This window comes from Ochlerotatus camptorhynchus, unplaced genomic scaffold (genome assembly GCF_037179485.1).
Source record: "Ochlerotatus camptorhynchus isolate MF236.1 unplaced genomic scaffold, CSIRO-AGI_Acam_v1.1 ptg000306l, whole genome shotgun sequence".
Lineage (NCBI taxonomy): Eukaryota > Metazoa > Arthropoda > Insecta > Diptera > Culicidae > Ochlerotatus > Ochlerotatus camptorhynchus.
This window is the reverse complement of record NW_027040794.1, coordinates 456,663-481,327: the sequence shown is the minus strand read 5'-3', so window position 1 is coordinate 481,327 and position 24,665 is coordinate 456,663. Positions and strand designations below refer to the sequence as shown.

Below are 24,665 nucleotides of genomic sequence, written 5' to 3'. Positions count from 1 at the left end.
AGCGGAAAATTTTCCTGATGAAAACAAATCACTGACACAATCATACTTTAGCAATCTTTATATATATACAACAAATGAACTGTCAAGTTTATCATAATAAACAATAAAATCTCGCGTGAAAAGGGTCTATCAACGTTTGTAAACATTTGTTGGGGAAATTCTCCCCTTCGCGATAGTGTGTTTGCATTTGTGGATGTACATCGGTTTGAGCGAAAGCTACCTTACATGTTTTGTTTACAAAATATAATAGGCCCTTTTCAAATATTACGCTAGACATCAATGTTATAATTATGATATCCGAAAAGTCGGAAGTAGGTTCGCAAGTTGGAAGTATGGCTTCCGAACTTCAATTTTGTGCTGGCAACACAGTGCTGAGGTATGTCCTTAAATCTACAGGACATACCTCAAATACCCTCATCCATCAATGTATGCGTAAAGTAGAGAAGTACGTGTTTCAATAGTACTGTCGCATTAATGGCCCTTCGTTCAATTTCAACCTCTGTTAAATTTTCACATTGTCGTACTCTAGCGGAACTATCAATCTATCCTCTTCAAAACTTTCTCTAGCTTATAAATTACCGCACTAAAGCTTCATGTTGATATTAGTATAACATTTTCTCCCAACTCTGAAATTCTTTATTCAATATTGTTTTTTTTCCTTTGGTTTGTTTTTCGTCGATCTTGTTTTCCGTGCTGTGCACCAATGTCAAATATCAGACTTAAAGTGGTCAATTTATATGGTAGATCTGGAGATGCATCAGTAGATCTTATGGAGTATGCAATCTATTTTTTGTTGCGTAGTTATTCAGATAATTTGTCCTGCTAGTGTTTTTTAGAGCAGTGGAGCGACAGGTATGTGTCTAAAAAAGCTTCTTAAAACGCTTCTATAAAATGTTATAATAAAGCTTCAGAAAAGCGTATGAAAAGCGTATATTCTGAAAGAGCTTCTGAAATTCTTTTAAAAACATCTAAAAAGCTTTGAAAATCCTTCTAAAAAGCTTATGAAAGCTTCTAAAGCTTTTAAAAAAAGCTACAGCAAATTCTTCTTGAAAAGCATCCATAAAGGCTTATAATAAAGCTTATAAAACAGCTCATAAAAAACCTTCTAAAATAGCTTCTAAAATAGCTTCTAGAAAAACTTGTAATTTTTTTTATAAAAGCTTCTAAAAAGCTCGTAAAAATCTTCTAAAAGGTTCTTAAAAGTTTTTGTGAAAACTTTTAAAAAAGTTTCGAAAATATTTCTAAATGTTCATTTGAAAAGCTTCTAAAAAAGCTTCTAAAAAGCTTATGAGAAAGCCTAAAGCTATGTCCATTGAGAATCCGGAATAATAAAATTATCTATATCTCGGTAACGGATTGACGTACAAATAAGGTCAATTTATCAAAACAAAGGTAATTCACTGTTCTTTTAAGAAAAAATATCAATACAAATCATTTCTCTTCTTTTCTAATGAAAATTCGTTCTTTCTTCTTTCTTCCTCCCATCAAACGCTGCACACCTCCGGGGTCAACTTCCTTGGCACATTTGTTCCACATTTTGGTCATCTGAATCGCATCCCGAGCCGTTTTTTCAACTTTTCTTAAGCTTCGGCTTCATTATTGCCCAAAATCTCTCGATGGGCCGGAACTGCGGGCAGTTGGGCGGACTTTTGTTTTTATCGATGAAATCTACATTATTATCGCGGTACCACTAGATGACTTCCCGGCTGTAGTGGCAACTCGCCAAATCCGGCTAAAACTTCACGGGACCTTTATGGGCTTTAATGAAAGGTAGTACGCGGTTTTTGATGCATTATTCCTTGTACAACTTTGAGTCCATCGTCTTGTTCGTCACAAACACTTTGGTCTTTGCTCCGCAGCTGCATATCCCTTGCCAAATCATCAGTGTTTTGGCAAATTTGTCCATAAAAGCAAACGTAAACTTTGCAGGAACATCTCCTCGTGCCGTCGCCATGTAGAATTTTTGGCCAGGAAGCTGTCCGAAATCCATTGTGACGTAGGTTTTATCGTCGATGAGCAGGCATCCTTGGTACTTCGTCAAAACCTGCTGGTAGAATTTCCGAGCTCGAGTTTTGGTGACGAAACTTTGCTTCAACGTTCTGTTTGGTTGCTTGCTAGCTCGATAAGAACGATATCCTGCTCGCAAACGAATTCTTCGAACGGTACTGCGAGCAGCAGCATATTTTTGTGCGATTTCATTATCTGATAGTCTGATAGTGACTAAAGAAGCTTCAAAATGAAAGCTCTAAAAGATGAAACGGTCTATAAAAAATTAAAATGTTCCATAGCAAATATGGGTCATTTTAGCTCAAGTTGGTACAGAATAGCATTGGGCGATCTTGAGACAAGAATCGATCTTAGTGAATCGATTAATTTGAAATGAAAACAATCAATTCACCAATTTAATCAATCATTTTGAATCGATCTTTTGAATCGATTCATTTTTCAAAATGGCACAAGAATGTTTCAAATATAACGGATCGTAGGAAAGTTTGTGTACATTAAGCCAAGTTCAGTCTAGAGTTGATAATACGTTACATAAGCTATCTTTTTGTGACATTTCACCTATAATAGTCATTTAGTGTGATGAATGATATCATTTAGAAATAAATTGTGTAGAACGTACGCAGTGAATGTTGTGAGTGTAACATAGTCATGCTGGTCATTAAAATAGGTGTTGGCAAAATAAATGCGAAATTTTAGGTTATGTTTATTCAACTTCATTTTATTCGACTTTAAAGTTAAGCAATTGATTGTTTAATAAAAATTCAGTAATTGCACAAGAAAACTCAAAGTTAAAACATCAAATGACTCACTCATTAGAATCATAATTAATATATGCCTGGTCAGTGAAATAGGTGTTGCATAAAACTATAGTACAGAAAGCTTGAAATAATCGTATAAGTCTTAATAGAAACTTAGTAACCGCTGTGCCTTCCATTATTTAGTAGAACCTTGTTCAATCTTCTTGGCATTGACTCAACCAAGCACTGACAAGTTTTCTTTGGTATAGCACACCACTCTTTTTGAACTGTTGTTCATAGTTGATCCTTATTTGAAAATACTTGACCAGATAACTTTCTTTTAAGATCGTTCCATAAATTTTCGATGAAGTTGATGTCAGGAGATTGGCCTTGAAATAACTTACACTTTGTTTGCACGAAATCATTCCTTTACATACATTGAAGTGTGTTTCGGATCGTTGTCTTGCTGAAAATACCAATAAGAGGCATGTTCTCTTCTGTAAAAAGAGCTTAACCTCCTCTATGATTTCTTTGTATTCAAAACTGGTCATGATGGAGTTAATACGGAAAATGGGACCTACTCCATACCATGAAAACAGCCTCAAACCATGAAGCTACCACCTCCATGCTTTACGGTCTTTACCATGTACCGCGGATCGAACTCTTTAACGGATGGTCTACATAAGTATATAGTAAATGACTATTTTGATTTAATTTGACATGTGGAAGTTTTTGCTCAGGATTCTTGATTAGGTAACTGATTTAACAGGTTATAATATTCGTTTCATTGGTATTAAATAAACGATTTAAAAACCAGAATATTTACATATGAAACAAAACGATTAGATGGTCGGAGTGTAAGTACGGAAAGTACTTGATTCAGATATCCCAAAACTCATCCGAAAGGGATCCCAAGAAAGCAGATTGGAAGAATAGTCTCTCTGATAGAATACTTGTTACCATTCTTGATAAATGGTCTCGAGAAATAGAGTGTACATGGTGATATACACTACGGATCATCTCCCATCAAAGATCGACGGAACGTGGGAAAACAGGCTGATGTTAGAAATTTTGTAATTCTGCCGATATGCCCCATGGCGATCCAGTTCTGACAGCAGAAATATGTCATAAGAAGTGAATGTTTGTACATATGTAGATTAATAACTTTCTTTACCTTTATGAATATCCCACAGGCCTCCGGTTGGTTTTGGTGGGGGGACAGATGTGTGCAATCATCGTATACTCTTTCGGTACTATAGATCGGCTCAGACACAATTTTAACTGCCCAAGTGTGAGCAGAAAACTCCAGGTACAAATCGATATTAAATTGCAAATGCAAATGTACTGATTTTTTTTTGGATCGAAACAAAAATCGAATGAAAAGGATCGATCCAGTCGATTTTTGTCGTGTTTGATATCGATTCAAAAAATCGATCTTTTGTGTTTCGATCCAAGATCACCCATTGCTAGTACAGACTATTAAAAAGTGGGGGTCGATGTCACCGATTTGAGCCAAAATTGGCCAAAACGCTTATTTTGGCATTCTGAACAAATACATTTTTTTTTATATTGCTCTTAACTGCCCTGTTCCAACTGGGCTATAACCCTGGATCTTCGAGATTTTTAAAAATTTCAACTTTCATAAGAGATTACTCCTCAACCAAATAAGCTATTCTTAATCTTAGAACGTCAATTTGAAGGTTTTTTAATGTAGACTATTAAAATTGTACCCAAATTTTGTTTTTTTTTTTATAGTAACTACAGTAAACAGGCTGATTACCTGCAGGTATCCAAATTGTCAAAAAATTACCTATTTACACCATGGGTGGGATTTTTATTTCTTAATATTTTGGGCTCAAATTTTCACCACATTTTTGTTAACTCTTCTACTTGATGTGTTTCCAAGGGTTTTTGAGATACGACCAGATGAGTGAGTTGGAGTTTTAAGTTTTTCTGGTGGAAAATCAATACTAATTTTTTTTTTTTTTTTTTTTCTTGAATTCCTTCACGCCGATGTCACAATAATATTTTTACGTTATTTTTCACATGTTCTGGGCAGGATTCTCATTATATGAAATGATAATTAGCTCATTTATTTACTTCTGTCCATAATTTAATGGTGGTCCTAAAAGTGAGAAATACGTTCCTATGGGATACAGCCAAAACGTTGTGCTTTAGAAGTACGACGAAATCAGATATGTTAGAAGGTATAAAAACTTCAGTTATGGATGACAGCTGCTACTTGAATAATACCCATATTTGAGTAATTATTTTTTTTAGATACAATTTCACGAGCAAGAATGCTTTTGTTTATTATAGTTATAAAGAAAAATAAACGTTGAATCTTTTTCTTTCATTTTTTGAAAACACACTATGCATTCACGAACGTAGCCGTCATGTTCTTCTGTCCATGCGAGAGAACATATATTCATTTTGCGAACTAATCTGAAGAGCGGACGGATGCGCTCTTCACATTAGTTCGAGAAATATTCCTTTTTTGTTCGTTATATTTCTTATTTAACTATTTTTACTATTTGTACTATACACCAAAAATTACTGGATACATTCTCCGTCGAATGACATATTGCATGACATTTTTCTCATTTATGGTTTTGAGAAATATGCGTTTGAAAACTTCCCTGATTTTCTTTACATGCCTCATTTCGATTTCGTAATGTGACCCCCAGTATCGTAAAGAAAGACGTAGTCCTATTTAAAAAAAAAAACGTTGCTTTATCAGAGAGATGGAAGTATTTTGATATATTTATTTTATGAAAGTACTTTTTTACTACTTCACATCTATCCTACGTCAGGCTAATATAAAGATAGAGCTTATTGTATACTTGAGGATTCTAAGTAGATATCACTTTTACTTGTCCGTAATAGGTAGTAAGACTTGTGTTGGCTGTTCAGCTCTGGTTTACTAAATTTTTCGCTCCCAGCATAGCCTGACTTATCGACCATTAATTTTGATTAGTTTGATTATCCGCGAGGCAAGTAACCCGATAGCATACATAACATATTTTTCCATTAATTTAAAATAAACCACAGTTCTCCTCTCTAACTGCCATATAAGCTCGTAAATCCAGTGAGCACGTGAGACAGCAGGAATTCTTCTCTTGGGAGGAGAGTAGAGTCAATACATAAAAAGGCAGAATCTCTGAAAAGCTCATTAGTGTTATTTATTGTGTAAACCTAGTCGTAAATTTGACGAAAGTACGTATAATTGAATTATGAGCATTTCCAGCCCAAAACGCAAACCGGTTGGTCATGAGTGTTTCCGATTTGAATGAAACATTTCTCACGTGTTCGCTGCTACTAATGGTTGCATTTTTCATTTAAATATGATTTTTTCCTCCAGAGTAACTTTTGAACAGGGCGTATAAAAAAATGGATTATTTTTTTTCAAAAAATCATAACTTGAAAACTATTGATCTGATCAAAATGGCATATGAGAAAAAGTTTTAGGTAGTTAAATTATCTTTGCTGAAAAAAATACACTGAAAGAAAAACTTAGTAAATTAGTATTTAAAAAATGTAAAACCATGATTATCTCAAAACACCCCCCCTTCGATCTTTATAATTTTTTTTTTCAAGAAAACTGAAAAAATGCCCTAATATTTGGTGAAAAGTGTATGCTGGTAACTTTCTTAAAAAAAAAAATTATAATTTTTGAAATTTTTGTTGGTTTTTACAAGTTGGTGAAATTGCATATTTTTTAGTAAAATAGTAATTTATTTGGATTCTACGCATAATTTTCAAAAACATTGCATATAAAAACTTTTTTCCTAAGTCCAGCCGTTCTCAAGTTAATGCAATTTAAAAAAAAATAATTATAATAATTTTCTACATTTTGGGCCATTTTCAAATGTTAGTCGTGATGTCCAGCAACGAGATGTTTTTCCATGAATATATATCAAAAAACAGACAATTCATTCTCAAATATGGTAGCTGTCAGACTTACCCGTTTCTATTTAGACGCAGCGGAAAAGAAACAAGTTTATAAGTAAATACTCTCATATATACCCAAATAATCAACAAACCCACTCATGTGCCTTTTTTCTGTCCTCTATTAGTTGTATACCTGGATAGAATTGTGTATGTCATAACAGAGGCTCAAAACATAAACAGGTAAACAAATATGTTATTAAACCTGTAATTGAGATAAATTCTCTAGGTACTTCTCTGACGTATACCATATTGTGCCTTAAGAGCTCATCCCGCGATATCACAACTACATAAAAAGGCACCACGTGGAGGCTTCTTACACTCACACTTAAAAAAGTTTGCTATAATCAATTGTACCTAATGAAGATAGGTATAATGTCAACATTGTATATATATATATATATTGTATATATTGTATTGTATATATTGTATATATATATATATATTGGGACGATCTTCACCTGTTCCATTCAGTTCATCTCTCTTAGCGTTTCAAGTTAAAAAGCAAGTAGTTTTTTACGATGGATAACAATTTCAAGTGTTGTAAACCTCTACCTAAATCAATTTCAAAGCATGACACAGTAGCAGTTCAGTTGTTTATCTCAAAATTATTAGAATTTTTAAAGTCGCAAATAACAGTCCAAAAGTGTATTTTTATGTTAGATAGAGCAGCATCACAATACAAAAACATAAAAAATTTGCTAGCCTTTGTGGATTTAAAGATAAGCATAATGTAGAAATGGAATGGCATTTTTTTGCAACTTCACACGGCAAAGGTCCTTGTGATGCGATTGGCGGTACCCTTAAGAGAATGGCAACCAGAGCAAGTTTAGCTAAGCAACACGAGCACCCTATAACGAACCCTAAACAACTGTACGACTGGGCAAATAGTCGTAAAGAAGATCTTCAAACAAAAATGTCATTTTGTTATGTTTCTACGGAAGAATACAAAAAGGCTGACACGGAATTTGATCCAATTTTTAAGAAAGTGAAACCAATTCCTGGAACTCGAAAATATCATTGCTATATTCCAGTTTCAAACAACCAAATTGCAGTAAAAATATTCTCTAATTAAAACGATGCACCCAAATTATTCAATGTATTCAAATAATATGAGTTGTAAAATAAAATAATAAATATATACTGTTTCTTATCTCAACAAATCTTTCATTTGACCACATCAACGTGCTTCTCTTCCGCTGCCTCTAGATAGAAACGGGTAAGTCTGACAGCTACCATATCTGAGAATGAATTGTTTGTTTTTTAATATACAATCATGAAATAAAATCTCGTTGCTGGACATCTCGACGAACATTTGAAAATGGCCTAAAATGTTGAAAATTGTTATAATTATATTTTTTTAATTTGCATTAACTTGAGAACGGCTGGACTTAGGAAAAAAGTTTTTACACGCAAAGTTATCGAAAATTATGCGTAGAATCCAAATAAATTGTTATTTTTCAAAAAAATATGCATTTTCATCAACTTGTAAAAATCAACAAAAATTTAAAAAATTATAGATTTTTTTTTAAGGAAGTTACCAGCATACACTTTTCACGAAATTTAAGTGTATTTCATCAATTTTCTTGAAAAAAAAAATTATAAAGATCGAAGGGGGGGTGTTTTGAGATAATCATCGTTTACGTTTTTTAAATACTAATTTACGAAGTTTTTTCTTTCAGTGTATTTTTTTCAGCAAAGATAATTTAACTACCTAAAACTTCTTCTCATATGCCGTTTTGATCAGATCAATAGTTTTCAAGTTATGATTTTTTGAAAAAAAAAATAATCAATTTTTTTATACGCCCTTTTCAAAAGTTACTCTGGAGGAAAAAATCATATTTAAATGAAAAATGCAACCATTAGTAGCAGCGAACACGTGAGCAATGTTTCATTCAAATCAGAAGGGGTCGAGACAAAATTGACATTTTTTTTAACGATTTGAGCTAGAAATGCTCTTATGCTTTATGTCTAGAGCGGCATGTGTCCTCACCTATTTTTTTTTCATTCACTGAGTTTTCTCAGAGGTAGATACAACAACTAAATAGGGCACTGTCTAGCATCCCATTAAGTGTAGGATGTCTAGCTAGATCAAATGTTGGAAGGTCGCTGTTGCGTTGGCTTTGTCGCATCGTTTCGTTAGGGATCGCATCATCATCATTGGGCTGAGAGTGAGAATTCGTTTGGTGGAGGGATTTAGTTTATTAGGGTTCATCAATTTCGATTTATTCCCTACGAGGGCAAGCCGCGGCACGTAATTTGAATAAAATTGTAAGTTTTCACGTGCTTGACTCGCGTGTTGCCGCGGTTGTTGTTGACACCCGGTTGGTGGTGAATACATACAAAGGAGGTGTGGAGAAGACCTCCCCAAAACGGAAACAAGATCAAGGCGATATGGTCAGGCTTGCTTCCACTCACTTGCTATAAAAACATGTTTTTTCTGAATTTTGAAATCATTAGATGCTATAATCATATTTTGTACTTGTTAGATACAAGAAGAGGTTGAAAGGCAAGTGTTTGACACAAGAAACCTATCAAATTCGCTTTCAGATAGTCACAATCAGCGATTTTACGACTCGCGAGCGCTCACTCTGAGTGAACGCTCACGAATCATAAAATCGCTTATTGTAACACTCTGTTAGTGAAATTGACAGGTTTTATGAGTCAAACACTTGTCTTTCATCCGCTTCTTGTATCTAACAAGTACAAAATATCATTATAACATCGAATGATTTCAAAATTCAGAAAATCATTTTTTTATAGCAAGTGAGTGGAAGCAACCCTGGATATGGTTTACGTTGGGAACATGACTTCAGCAGGTCGCATCCATTAATTTATCTTGGTTAGATGGCACGGTCCATGTGGTGTTGTTAGTGTTTAAATTTATGGTACATTTTCTTGTAAAGTGTCCCATGACTTGTAAGATTTGTTTTGTTATTAATTGACCGTGGTGGAGCTAGAGGTGGTTAGTGCAGTGAAGGCTTGTTGTAATTATTACTTGAAAGACATGTTTTTGCATCACATTTAAAAATGAAACTTCCCTGACCCATTATCCCTGGCCGATCTTTTTTTTATTCCAGATCTCAAACTGTTATCCGGGCTCACATCATCTTCTGCGGTTGATTTCGAGCATGGCTTCCAGAAGGCAACCGGATTGTGGCCATCGTTTTTCAACGTTGCAATGTGGGCGACAATTTCGGTGAATGCAACCTGTGGTCAACATGGCAAGGAGGAATACTGTCGCCTGCAGGACCCACACAGGTAACGCTTTTAGCTTCCGATATATGCAACGACACTTCTCACCTCTCCCTTCACTTAGTGGAGTACTGACGGGTGTCGAAAGTGCTCTGACCAAATATTTAATCTCCGATCTTAATTGTGTTTCTTTTCGGTGTGTGGTTTCCATGTTCTCCCGATGGGCACAGATCGCGATCTTCGCAGTGTGGCATATGCGATGCCAACAATCCGGATCTGGAGAAACGACATCCCATTACGAACATTGTCGATGGGACGAATAGCTGGTGGCAGAGTCCGACGATGCAGAAGTCGAGCAAGAATGATCGTGTAACCATTTCGCTCGATTTGGGACAGGTGAGTTTCTTTGATCTTGCATATACTTTTCAGCTTCTTTCGACCAGACGGACGATAGCTTCCCAAGAAGCAAAATGCTTTATCTTCTGATTAGAAATGGCTATTTACCTTCCTAACATCATCGCAGCTCTTAACAAAGAGTCAAGAAAATGTAAAATCAATGTCAGAAAGATATAACTGCCTGCCGAAAAAACCGTCGCCATCCAAAGGCATTATTAACGCTGTCAAGCGGGTATTAGACACCTTCTCTAATAGGTTATGCTTCTTGCTTGCGCTTCTCTAACAACATCGAGTCGGGACGGACGATGTGTGTTTATTTGTCCACGCACCTTCGGCCTGGTTAGGAATCTGGTCCAAAGTATCTTCCAAGAATTTCCCCGTTTTCGGTGTTTCTCTTTTGCTACGCAGCGCCGGCAATGCACATCAGTGATCGTTGGGATGCAGTATCCAAACGACTTCGTAAAGAATGATACTGGGTGGGTGCATCTGTTTATCGTCTTCTTATTCTCACTTATCTTAATCGTTTTTTCTCTTTTCACCCGCCGGCCGTCGTCTTTGTGTGTTGGTGTACATTTTCGGTATCCAACGGAGGTCGCCGCAGCATAAACACAATATTAGTGACGGATAGCCGGTTTTGAGGGCTGCAGCTTTGATTGGATTAGGGATTAGACCGGCGGACGACGGCGGCTTATGTAGGTGGAGGTGTCGATTAGGTTTCTTCTGTGCATCATAGTCGATTTGGATGACGATGATGGTGGGAAGATGGGCTGGATGAATGTCAGTTTGGATCAACACCCTTCGGATTCTGATGATGTCAGGTATTCTGATCATCTACGTCAGTTGCACGTCACCGTATCTCCAAGGTGCGCATAACACGAAACCCGAGGTTGAACATGGGCTTTGATGTGCTTAAGCGATGACATAAATTTTCAGTTTCAATGGTTGGCTGTTAAATGGAATGGAATCAGGCAATGGATTCACAGTTTTAATTTTGTTTCTTCTGTTATTGTCGTTGCCATTCATTGTCAAAGTTGCTATGATTTTGTATTTAAAAATAACTGGTGTTTGTTCTCATATTCAGACAACTAACGTTATGATCATTTGGTAGATGTTGTCTGCTGGCAGTCATTGTTAGAATCAATATGAGCAGTCGGACACGTTATACGGGTTCGGTGGCTTAGTTTTCCGAGTTTCTGCTCAGCGAGCAAAATGTCAAGGGTTCAATCCCTAGACTGTCCACATTTGTAACCTTGATAAATTGCCAATAACGCTTGCCAAACGTATCCTATTAGGGTGATTCATAACATCGATTTTGCTCCACCCCACTCAATTGATTCTAAATCAGGTCCTAAACATTCTCTTAAAAGTTGAGCTCATTTGGTTGCAATCAAATACTGCACTGGCCTTTCGAAGTTTATATGGGAATTACTATGGGAAAAGTTAGAGACGGTATAGTATAAGAGAGGGGCGGATTCAAATCAAACTGCCTTATCAACCTATGCCTAGGTGATTTCTAGCAACACTGCCAACGCAGTCAACAAAGGTGCTGCTGGATTGACTCTGGCTTTGACAGTTCGTATCCCTAAAAACAGCCGATTGATCATTTCAGAATGTTATCGACTTGAGAACCAAAAGTTTACTTTTCTCAGAGTAATTCCCATATAAACTTTATAGGGCAAACCGAATCTAAATTTTAAATAACGATCAGGACTTGATTTTGAATCAATTGAGTGGTGTATAACAAAATCAAAATGTTCAACCACCTTCAGTATTACCCTCCCTACTAACAACACTCCCTGCGATTCTTATAAGGGGTCGTAGAGTTTTCTGAATCTATCTTAATTAAGTGTCTAATTAACAATCCTCCAATCCCAACAGTTGCAATAGTGTGTCCAGAACAGTTCTCGATCGTTGCAGGTTGTATCACTCCACCTAAGAGGCAGGGATTAATCCTAAATTGCTGTCTATGAGGTACCGAATGGACTGACATATATACTGCCTATAATCGCATGTTTTGATGGATTTTCGCCAATTTTGAGATAACAACGCTATCCACTATCAATTGGCATCTACTTTAATATTATGTGATAAAACTACAAACATTGATCATGAAAAATGTGAAAACAACATCAAGTAAGTTTGTCTCATCATGCACAGCTATCAACTATTTTCCTGAAATAGAAACAAAATAATAAATGTAGTTCTTAGATTTTCAATGAAGTTCTCGAAATTTTTCTGAAGTTATTGGAACTACCCTTAAATTATCGAAACCAATTCTTCCCCATCTTAAAACCCCTCAAAATTCAAGACATTCATGTTTAACGTTCTTTTCTGATGTTATTAGAACTTCCCAAAAGATCTCCGCACTTCGCGAAGTTCTGTAGATTTCCCTGAATTTCTCTGTATTTTTTACATGTTCCCACAATTTCCCGTAATTTACCTGAAGTTTTGGAAACATCTTTGGAACTCTTGTTTCTTTCCCTCAAATCTTTTATTTTACCTGAAGTTGTCTGACCTTTCCTGATGTTTACGGTACTTATTTGAAATTGCTTTTATTTCCTAATGTTTTGGCAATTTTTCTGATATTCTTTAAACTCCACTGATAACCCTACAATGTTTCTGACGATTTCGGAACATTCCTGAAATTTTTGGAATATCTTATATTTCCTCGAAACTCCTTGAAAGTTACTGCATTTTTTTAAGTAAATGGGTGCCTTTTTTTTCAAATATTCATGGAACTGCCCTGACGTTTTCAGAACCGCTCCAAGCTTTTTTTTAAATAATGCGTTTATTTTTCCAGGCTCATTTGCTGTAGCTTTGCGGAGCCGATGAATTGCCCCAAGGTTTACTGTCAAGTTTTTTTTGCAGATTTCCTGATATTAATGGAACTTCCCTGAAGCTCAGTGGTCTTCACTGAAAATAATTCTCCCGCACATACGCACATAAGGCCGTACAAAAAAAATTGAACTAAAGCTTGCTTCAGATAGAATTGGAACAAAAACAATTGCCTGTATTTCAGTTATTTATTATTGAATTCAAGATCTTTTTTTTTACAAATGTAGCGTTTTCTTCATACTTTTAAGAAAAAATACGGATAAAATTATTCGTCACGGTTTCGAAGAAATTCTCGATTTTTTCCTGTAACACGGCTCATTAGGCGGCGCACACCTTCTTCGTCCATCGTTTTAGCTATCTTATTCCACCAGGTCTTCATCCGATTGATGTCTTTGACAACCTTTCCCTTTGCCTTGAGTCTACTCTTCATGATTGCCCAGTATTTCTCAATAGGGCGGAACTGGGGGCAGTTGGGTGGGTTAAGGTTTTTCGGAACAAACTGGACCCCTTTCTCTGCATACCATTCTTGAACGACTTTGCTGTAATGACTGCTAGCCAAATCTGGCCAAAACAAAATTCGTTTTTGGAGACACTTTTTTTGGTATAGTTCCGACGTCATTGTCTTATTTGTAACGAAAACTTTCGTTTTTTTGCCACAGCTGCAAATGCCCTGCCAAATCATAAATTTTCGTGCAAATTTGTCGGCAAAAACAAATTTAAATTTGGCTGGAACATCCCCCCGAGCCGTTGCCAAGTAAAATTTTTGACCTGGGATTTGCCCGAAGTCAGCCTTGACATAGGTTTCATCGTCCATCAGAAGACACCCGTCGAACTTGGTCAGCACCTGGTCGTATAGCTTCCGCGCACGGATTTTGGCCACACTATTCTGTTTTATGGTCCGATTTGGCTGTTTGCTAGCTCGATACGACTTGATTCCTTCCCGGAGTCGAGTTCACCTCACGGTACTATGGGCAGCACCGAAATTTCTGGCCAAATCACGGTCCGACAGATTGGGATTCCCCTTAATCGTCTTCAAAATCTTACCACGCAGTTTCCGGTCGGCAGTTCCAGTCCGACGATTGGCTTGAGGCTTCCGAATCGTCGTCAATGTTTCCTTATACCGTTTGATAACGCGCCATACGGTATTTCTGGGCAATTTCAGCTGTTTAGCTAGCCTAGATGCAGACCACAATGGATTTTGCAAATAACTATGCACAATTTTTTCCCTTCTTTCGGCTTCCATGTTGATTGTTTACAAAGTACAGTCGATTTGCGGAATGTCAAAAATACATACGTGAAGCTGACAAAATTCCTGACACGTAGGCGCCAAGAACATCCAAATCCGTCCACCAGGAGCACCACAATATGAGCAAAAGTTTGTTCCAATTCTAAATGAAGCAAGCTTTATTTGTACCTGAGTGGCGTAACAAATTCTGGTGTGCTCATATATTTTAAGGCACATATGTAAGCAAGTCTTTTTGTCAATCATTAATTTCTGCGTTTGGAATATTTTCATTCCACATTTAAATATGCACATTGAAGCTGGATGAAGACAGATCATTTATCATGTTGTATGTTTGGTGTGCATTTTTGCTCATATGAGCGCAAGGTAGTCCAAATGGGCGTACAAAAACTCCCATATACATTTTGTTGCGTAGCTTATATAATAGGGGTGCAAATTTATTGATATTTTGACGCCCAGTTAATATTAATTAAATAATAAGAATTAAAATAGATTGGAGTTGGGAGGAAATGCCATACTAATATCAACATGAAGCATTAGTGATAATTTATTAGCTAGAAAAAGATAGTTCCGTTAGAGTACGGCAGTGTGATAAGTGATGAACGTCGCTAGAACTATTCCACAGCCGCAGACAGTATAAGAGCAGGTCAAACGTGCACTCTATTGCCTGTGGATTTGAGAAAATACTTCAAAACTCCTCACCCATCAAGTAAGCTAGGCAAAGGAGTGCGCATTTGATTAAGAGATGTAATAAACACATTTCTAAATCCTGTTCTGTGCTTTTGTATGGTTGAATTATTATTTTTTTTGATTTATTAAGCATGGAGTTTGTGAATTCTAGATGATCATCTGAAAGTGGCAATGTGTTCAATAGTAAATGTGGTAGATGTTGACGTTTAAAGTTAATGCTTACATTTGACACATTGACCCTTTTCACATGTTCGTCTTATATTTGAGTTTTTTTTTTTAATTTACAATTCTGTGAATTTCGAATTTCGCTAATTTTAAATTTTGTGAATTCTAAAATTTATCGAATTCTTGAACTTTTAGTTCAACAGAATTTTGAATATCACTGAATTTAAAATTCAGTTGAATTTTTAATTAAGATTACCTTGAGTTGACCTTTGAATTTAATTGAGTAGTTAAGTTTTGATCAGAGTTGAATTTCTATTGGAATTTAATGTTATTTTATGCAGTTGAATTTATAGCATACAGTCAATACTCTACAGGTTTCATCAAGTTAAATAATTATCGAGTTATAGAACACCAATCCTTCAAAGTGCCATTTGAAGGGACCACCATAGTTGTCATGAAAATCATTTTTTACTATGATCATATTGAGTTACTGCATTATCATATTGAGTTAACTAAGTATGATATTGAGTTACTGGACATCGCGTTGTGGAGAGTTGACTGAATGTGGTAAAAATTTGAATCTAGTTGAACTAGAATAACAATCTATTTTGAAAGTGGAGAATTTTGTATTTATTTGATTCATTTTGAATTCATGCTTGATGTAAGTTAATTTTGAATACAGTTAAATTTTGAATTAAATTTTTTTTTAAAAGTGAATTCTTTGTTTACTGTTATTTCAAATTTGGTTGAGTTTGAAATTACGTTGAATTTTATATATATCACTCATTCCAAAGTATAACTACATTCAACATTCATCTTAATTTGAGAATGGACTTGAATTGAAAATTCATCTAGATTAAAAATCCAACTAAATTCACTCCGTGATTGATCGGAATCAGTGAAATTGCATAATGAATCAACTGAATGGGGCTGGCAGCTACCGTTCATTCTCAATGTACAAGTTTCAGTTAATACTTTATTATTGTGATTTTCAGTTGTAGGCTGGTTCCCCGAGCAAAGTCTGAGATCAAATTGAAATCTAAATTTGACGTTGTGATTTCGCTGATAATGATTAGTCAGGTTGCTGTCGTTTTGGTCGTTTTAACGGTTAAAATATCACATTTGAGAGCAAACAAATCTTCCTGTGACATCACATTGAAAACTATTTCTGCTATAAGTGATAGCAAACTGAAAACTGAATGATCGTGCACGGGCGGAATCTCTACATTGTGTTTATGATCGTTGTGATAGGTACGGAGATGAAATTAGTAAAACACACAGTTTGCTTGACCGTCCTGCCATGGCGGAGGTATTCGAGATACTGATATATTGTTTATTTGTATTCGTTTGTATAGTAGCTACAGTGGGTAGGATAGTTGTACATGTAGATGACGTTGCACAAACACTGCATTTGTTATCCGTTAATAACAAAACAAGTATTCAATTTGATGGTATGCTATGGCCATGAACACAAACCTGCAATAACATATTTCTGTACAGCAAAATGAAAACAAAATTAGGTATCAAATTTGTCAATTGCGTAAACTGAAATCAAATTATGATTTCAATTTGCTGTCATTTTGATGCTGGACTTTGCTCGTGTCATCATATCAATAACGACGCTGGCCGCGTTCTTGCAATCAGGTAGGAGTAGGAAAGGAATATTAGAGTGACCTTTGTTGTTTTTGGGGCCGTGTTTATCTCTGCCTCCTCGCAGAGATCCCAGGAGAGGATATTTTATCAAAAGGTTGGGTTCGTTGGATCAGTACTCCCCTTGAGAAGTGTTGCGATCCTAGTTTTGATATAATGAATTGTTTTTAGAGATTCACACGAATAATATTTGCCATCTTTTGATGAGTGAATGATGCAACCCTATCAACTCAGTAATGTAAAGTGGTCTGGAATAAAACCCATGGTCTTCTGCTCAGTAAGTAAAAAGGGTTGGACTAGACATCCAAGCCCCTTACATTACAACAAAACCTTAACAACGACAATTGTTCGTACCCTGTGACATGAAGCTATATTTGATGGTGATTGAAAGCTTGGTGGTATGCCACGGAAAAGCTTTTTTTCCGTTGATTTGTTTTTCGTCGATCTTGTTTTCCGTACTGAGCTTCCGACAATGCTTCCGACGCCAGGGAGGCAGCTTCTACACCTGGACCCTACCTATCGACCCATCAACTCATGGACCGGGGACTTAAGGTTTTACTACCCTTCCGAAGGAGATTTTATGCCTCAGAAAATCCCAGCGGCGCCGACTGGGATGGAACCCAGGCCTTTTGGGGTGAGAGGGAATCACGGAAATGCTTCGTTACAGAAATGATTTTCTCCCGCTTATTGGATTCCTGCTCAAGTAACATTGCATGCTTTATAGAGGTTTTATAGCATTCTGCTAAACCCAAGTAACAATTTTGGTTTTATGAGGTTTCTGTAGACCATGATTTAGACTTGTAGAATGCTATAAAACCGCGATAAAACCTCCAATGTTACTTGGGAATCATGGTCTACTGAACTCTCATAAAACCAAAATTGTAACTTGGGTGGTCCATTGCTATCAATATTATCAAATCATGGTCCAGCCACCTTCTTCAAAACCTTAGAATGTTCTATGAAACTCATGCACTTTTTCAGTGGTATTTTTTCACTAATGTATACCCTAAACATCCAAATTGAAGAAGAATGAGAACGATTTGTAATTACGGTTTTGTGAAATTATTGAAAGATCAAATTATGATGCGTGGAGGGGCTAACAAGATCGGGTCATTACTGTAGGATGGTATTTAAAAATAACACAAGTGAAAAAAAAAGTTGTGCATACTACTGATAAATTGACAATTATTTTGCTTCCAGAGATTTATTTCCGTTTTACGAATTAATTTCAAGAAGAAGAAAAAGTTCCACCGCAGCCGTCATATAAACAAGGCTTCAATGAATTGCTGGCACAAATACTTCATGTTAGTCAATGCGTCAATTCACACTATGTTTTTTTATTAATCAACTCATTTTAATACTGACGTTTGAACGTTGACTGCTGCAGTAGATCTCTTTAGTAGAAGAACCGCAATATATAGCACGTATTTAATGCATTATGTTGCGACACGTATTATATGTCTTTTATAAATCGATACTGCTCTTGGAAACATGGCACTATCTGTCACCCGCCATCAAAAACAAACCATTTCAACAAAATATACAAAAGTCCCCACTAATTGCATTTTTCATTCGGGTCACTTCTGCCTGAAAATGTCAGCTTATACCTTCACCAATCAAGCAACGTTAATTCCGAATCGTTGAAATGAACGAGTCTTTTTGTAAATAAATTAATTGAATTATTTCACAGTCATTTTTCTCTGCCATTTGGCCTCAACATATTTTCACAGCATAATGCCCCACTGAAACTAAAAAAGAAAAATCAAATATACAAAGCGATACCAGAAGGACTCGCTCACCTTTGGGGTGCTTTCTTGCTTTCTTTCAGTTGCAGAAAAAGAGTTCATAAATATTATCCTCACGAGTGAGGCTCGACCATCGCTCGTTGTCGTCTCGTGGTTTTCTGGTGCGCGAGATAATTGATAATGGGTGCAGTAGTGCGATTTTCAGCTTCAACGGTTTCTCATCAAGGTTCACCGCTCACATTTCTGCCACCAATGAGATATGTAATGTATAAAGATTTTTTACTCGAATTTTTCACACATACAGCCCTTCGGTTATTCGGCGAAGGCTCTTCAGATAAACGTTAACATGACCACAAGGCGAAAGGTGGATGTATCAATTAACCTCAAATTTACGCCGCTTTTGACCTGGAAACGATCCGGGTGGTGCAGGGCAAAAAATATACTTTAGCTTACCACTCAAGACGGAGTGCAGCGCAGCGGTCGCAATGGTGCAATGAGATCCCGTCAAGGTTATGGTGAAAGAAATTTATCGACCGCGGCCGTCTTAATTAATTGAGGCCCCTCCAGGTGATTAATGATTTTTGGCTGCGTGCGAAAGTGCGTACCTTTCACGTCAGATCCGTGATGGAATAAAACGGTAAATATGGTTCATGAACGGTTCATTAGGAGAGATATTTATTTGGATCAAAGGAGGCGGAAGGCAACCGATGTAGCATGAAGTACCCGCTCAGTAATAAGGCACCATATTCTGGGGGATAAAAAAAAACATTCACTGAATGACTGTGTTTCATTCTTACATGGGACACATTTTATAAACAATTACTATTTGGATCAAACTATCGCAATCTAACTTATTGCAAATGTTTCTTCCCTGGAGGTGACATCTGCCAACTAACTACGGTGGCTCTTCTTCCAGTGCTGCAAAATTTCGGCAATACACGGTGATATTCAAAATTCTGCTTTGGTCACTCAGCATTATCATTTGTCAGTGATAATGCTGTCAGTGACGAACATGTGCAAATTTTTGTATTAGCTAATTTAAATTGCTTGGGCAAAACAATTACATGAAGCCGTTAAAGTGAACAAGCATCTACGTCCTGAACTACTTGGATAACAATAACGCTTTTTGTTACCAAGTAAATCTATGTCACTGACAAAAACAGTTAATGAAATTTTGACAAGGGTTTTTTGAGGATCAAGTCTATCAGTGACTATGTGAAAAACAATTTTGTCAATATCCCGCGACAGTCTGTCATGACAAATCTCAGCACTGCTCCTTGCCACAAGCTCGCTGTTCGTGGTGGTAACTACCAAACTGGAAAACCCCGATCACTCGAGAACAAAACGTATTCGAACAATCAAAACTAAATCAACTAAACCACCATGCGCCACTCCCGGGACCAATACAACCACTCAGCTTTCATCACACAGCACCGAAAAATATGTTTAAGATTCTACAAAGGGTAAGTAAATTTGTTTTCTTTTTGAAATATCATACAATCATCATTATTAGTTTCACACATACATTCACACATTATTAATACGAAAATTTTCACATGTATTTCATGTTTTTAGAAGGAAAATTTCCTGGATAAAACACATTCAGTGTATTTACTTACTTGTATTCTTGGAAGCATAGCACAATTACACGCAATCGAATACACGAAACTCAGAACAACTGTTTCAAAAAACTCTTGGTGAACAACATTGAGCACCAAGAAAACCACTTCAACTTTACTGCTTTGCTAGCAATCGTGAAAATATCATTGAAAAAGCGTTGCCATATGTATTGTCTCTAGCAATGAATTTAAGTTTATTAAGTAATTGTGATGTTTGATTCATTAGCATAGATGAGTGGATGAATTTTATGGTAAATAAATATGAGAAACTAAATAAATAAATCAAAAACAACCATTTTACCGGTCCAATTAAAAAAGGCACAGAAGATTGAATTAATCACTAACAGAAAAGATGGCAGCATTGCACGTAACCTATCATTCGCTTTCCCTCTCATGGTGGTAAGTTCCAACACGGATCAACTTTCAATAACGGCCCTGATTGAAGGATCTGCCAACTGTTTATTAAGCATCGTATTGATTAGCTTCGACGAGGACACCATAACAGCCTGACATTCGTGATTAGGATTTAATCAGAGGATAATACCGGTTGGAGCTTACCACCCTCAGGAGTGTAAACACAATTTCTCACAGCGTGAATGTTTTGTCTACAACATCCTTATACACTACGTAGTGTGATGTCACATGTGCTGTTGTATTGAAATGAAGGAAGAAAAGAGGAATTTAAACTTTCTTCACCATACCAGTTGATATTTATGAAACATGGACAGTTTTGCCGTGGTGACATGCACTGGACTGAATTTTACCAATACATTTAGAAAATGATGATAGAAGAAGATTTAAAAAAGAAGAATAAAACAAATTATTTACCCTTTGTAGAAACTTAAGCGCACTGTAGGTAGGTATGATTAAATTTACTTTCATATTCAAATTTTCAAATTTCTTTTTCGGACACCTAGGGGATCGCACAACCAGATTCGCTAAAAAAGCAGCAGAAAACTTCACAAACCGTAATATTTTTGAAAACCTTAAATAAAGCGAGCCTTTTTCAAATATCCGTCGCTAACCATGATGTCGGTTTCATAACTTTTCAAACTGCTTCTAACTGCCGCTCACCTTTGTTGCGATTTGACAGAAACGTTAAAATTTGGTTTTGATTGTTGGTGTTTTTTTTTTAATCTTTATTAAGGAAACTTTCAGCTCTGGGTTGGTTCGTCTGCGCTTTTGTTGGTGTTCCAGCCGGTTCTGATGGAGGTTTAAGTCGATTCTGACGGAGATTTCAGACGATTTACCAGAAATTCCAAACGGTTTTGACGGAGTTGGCTGACGTTCGAGACGGAAGAGGTTCCAGAAGATTTCAGTGGATATTTAAGATGCTGCCAACAAAGGTTCTAGATTATTCCGATGGAATTTGCACACGATTGCGATGGAGGAGGTTCCATACGATATCGGTGCAGATTTTATATATTGTTAATAAAGGTTCCAGGTGATTCTGAAGGCAAAAATTCCTGGCGATTTCGACATAGTTTCCAGATAATTTCGACGGAGTATGATGAGCTTTCAGAAGAAGATTCACGTGATTTCAGTGGAGATTTCAGATGCTACCTACAAAGGTTGCAGCAGATTTTGGCTGATTTTCTAGACGATTTTGACAGAAATCCCACACTTTTTCGACGGAGTTTGCTGACGATTATGACGGAGGAGTTTTCAGCCAAGCTAGTTAATTATTCGTTGGTTATATAATAATTTTATTATTAAATTAATGCAGGATGTCTGAAATCGAAAACCTTCATTGGCCGCAACTGAAATCTCCTCTGAAATCGTTTGGAACCTCCTCCTTTGGGAAGGTCAGCAAATTCAGTAGAAATTTCTTGGAACCATCTTCGTCAGAATCACCTGGCAGCATCTTAAATATCCCCTGAAAACGTCGGGAATATCACTAGACTTCGTTGAAACTACCTGGAATCTTTATCCCAATCGTTATGGTGAACGACAGGAAATTCGGTTGAAATTGTCTGGAATCTATATCGAAATCGTTTGATATCTCCTCCGTTGGAATCGCCTGTAACCTTAATTGGCAGTATCTGAAATCTCCATGATATCATATGAAACCTCTTCCGTCGGGAACGTCAAAAAACTCCGTTGATATTGAAGTATGATCCTAACTTTTTTTTTTCGACAGCTTGGGACGGTTGCTTACGATTTTTTTTTGTAATCAAACCACCGCAAAAATCGTGATATTTGATTGACAGAATAGTTTCAACCAGTGCCGGATTTTGAATCAAGGTTCTCTTTACAAAAATGTAGATTGAGCATCAATGGTTGCTATTCAGTTATTGTCAGATCAGCGTAATTACACAGAGAAGCAATAGACTAGCAATCATCCTCAATGTGTGAAAACTGGTGGTCTAAAATTAGGCAATGCCAGCGCTGGCCGCGCCCGACCGCAGATCAAGAATAGATTGGGTAGGAACGTGTTGACGTGACACTCGCTTCAATTGAAGACAAGGAGTCCTCTGCCCTTATACGATGAAATACTGGGATGTTATGTAAGATGGTTGGGTTTGCAGGAGGCTTGTTTTGGTAAACGATAGGCTGAATTGATGTCATAACAATCATATAACGCGAAGGTGCTTGGGATTGAATCGACGGTCTTCTGCTCAGTAAGCAAAAACGTTTGCCCTAGGAAAACGAGCTTCTTTTCAATCATCGAGTTGTTGTTATTATCATGTAGTCATATAAACAAATAAAACGATCGATGAACCTTGAATGTGGATGAGCCTGAGATTAGACTCATGATGTTTTGCTCAGTAAGCAAAAACGGTTGCTCTAAGGCCACCGAGCCCCTCATATCATATCATACCGTTGCTCGAGTTGTTGTAACCATACAAATTCGGTACCGACGACAAGTTTCGGAAAATATACGTTAAACAAGCGATTAGACCACAAATCTCTGTATTATGAAAAGACCTGGACTGCGTTTTTCTGCTCACTTAAGCAGATTGGGAGTTTCTTGACTAATGGTCCTCTATTGATTAAGTCGTCTACTACTTTGATGAAGTTGTGGGACGGACAATAACTGATTATGATCTATTGAGTAGATCTTATTCACACAGATAAAAATTCTGAATTTTAATTGTGATGTAAACATTCATTCACGTAGACTTGTATTTCATTTCACGCAACCGAGCAACTTGCAAACAACAGAAATTTACACTACTTTTTCGAACTGTGCATAACCTACATGGTCCAAAGCTCGATTACGAGACATGAAGCATTTGAGATTGATGGCCATAGACGTAGCCAGAGGGGGGCAGGGGGGGGGTCGCCTGCCCCCCCTAAACTCAGCAACACAAAGGCTTTCAAAGGTTCGGTGAAATGGCATTCTCATAGTAAAAAAAAAATTCGCCCCTCCCTAGCTCGAAACCTGGCTACGCCCTTGATGGCCCCATCGAAAATACTGTCAAACTCGTACGCAGTTCGAAAAAATAGTGTAAATTTCTGTTCAATACGATGCACATAAATGGAGCGTTACATATCATATAAGTTTACATTATAAGTCGTGTAATGTCCAGAGACATTTCATGAAATGATGCAATTATTGTATAGAAATGCCCATCTTTGTAAACAACATTGCTTACAAGTTGCTTGTTTGCGTGAAATGAAATACAAGTTTACGTGAATGTATCTTTACATAACAATTAAAATTCAGAATTTTTTGCTGTGGAATCCCTTCATTAGCCAGGAATAAATATCGGACCTACAATCGTATTCTCTACAATACTACTCAAGGCTTCTGCATGCGTATATTGGTTATGTGGGATGCTAGCATTACACTGGAGAAATGCAACCATCTAAAACAGCATTTTAAGAGCGTTTTCAACGGTTCAATTGCTTTTTTACCTCAGGTGAAGCAGTCAGGAAAACTCAGAAAAGTGTGTTCAATTTTGATTTCTTGGCTTCGTCGAACGCGGCAGAAACTGAAATTCTTCTACACTGTTGGTTCGGATGGAATTCGCTTTTTTATTCTGAAGATATGCTATGCAGAGCTTACAACTTTGCTCCATATTTCTATTATTCTATACAGCATGTTGAGTTTACAGAGGCCTTAAATAACATGGACAACTATGGCCAGGCTTGATGGAGCCTCACTCGCGAGTTTGAAATGAGCCGTGTGTAGCATTTTTCTGAGGAGTAGAATCCCTACTCACAAATTCTAGACTAACATTTGAAAGGGGTGTAAGATCCAAAATATAAACAAACCATATTTTGCCACATATAGAGAGAACAGTTTACAGACTACTCGATAAACACGAAACAGTAGAAGAAAATGTAATTAAAAATCATCAAACACGTTTCCTTTTACATGGCGTATTTCCAATTTTCAACTCTATGATGCATCTGGTTGTTACGGCTTGCACCAGAACTACGAATTATATTGGGATTATCTCAGGGTTTCAGTTGTTGGTTTGAGTCG

The 24,665-nt window shown here is 36.7% G+C and overlaps 1 protein-coding gene across 2 annotated transcripts in view; it reads left to right on the top strand.

Moving 5' to 3' along the window:
* The window catches only part of wb (wing blister), a 409,502-nt gene that overhangs the window by 106,093 nt on the left and 278,744 nt on the right, over positions 1-24,665 (top strand). For both annotated transcript variants that reach the window (XM_065229029.1, XM_065229030.1), the window contains exons 3-4: positions 9,773-9,953; positions 10,118-10,283. In XM_065229029.1, the coding sequence (XP_065085101.1) occupies positions 9,773-9,953; positions 10,118-10,283 (347 nt within the window). The remainder of the gene's footprint in view (positions 1-9,772; positions 9,954-10,117; positions 10,284-24,665) is intronic.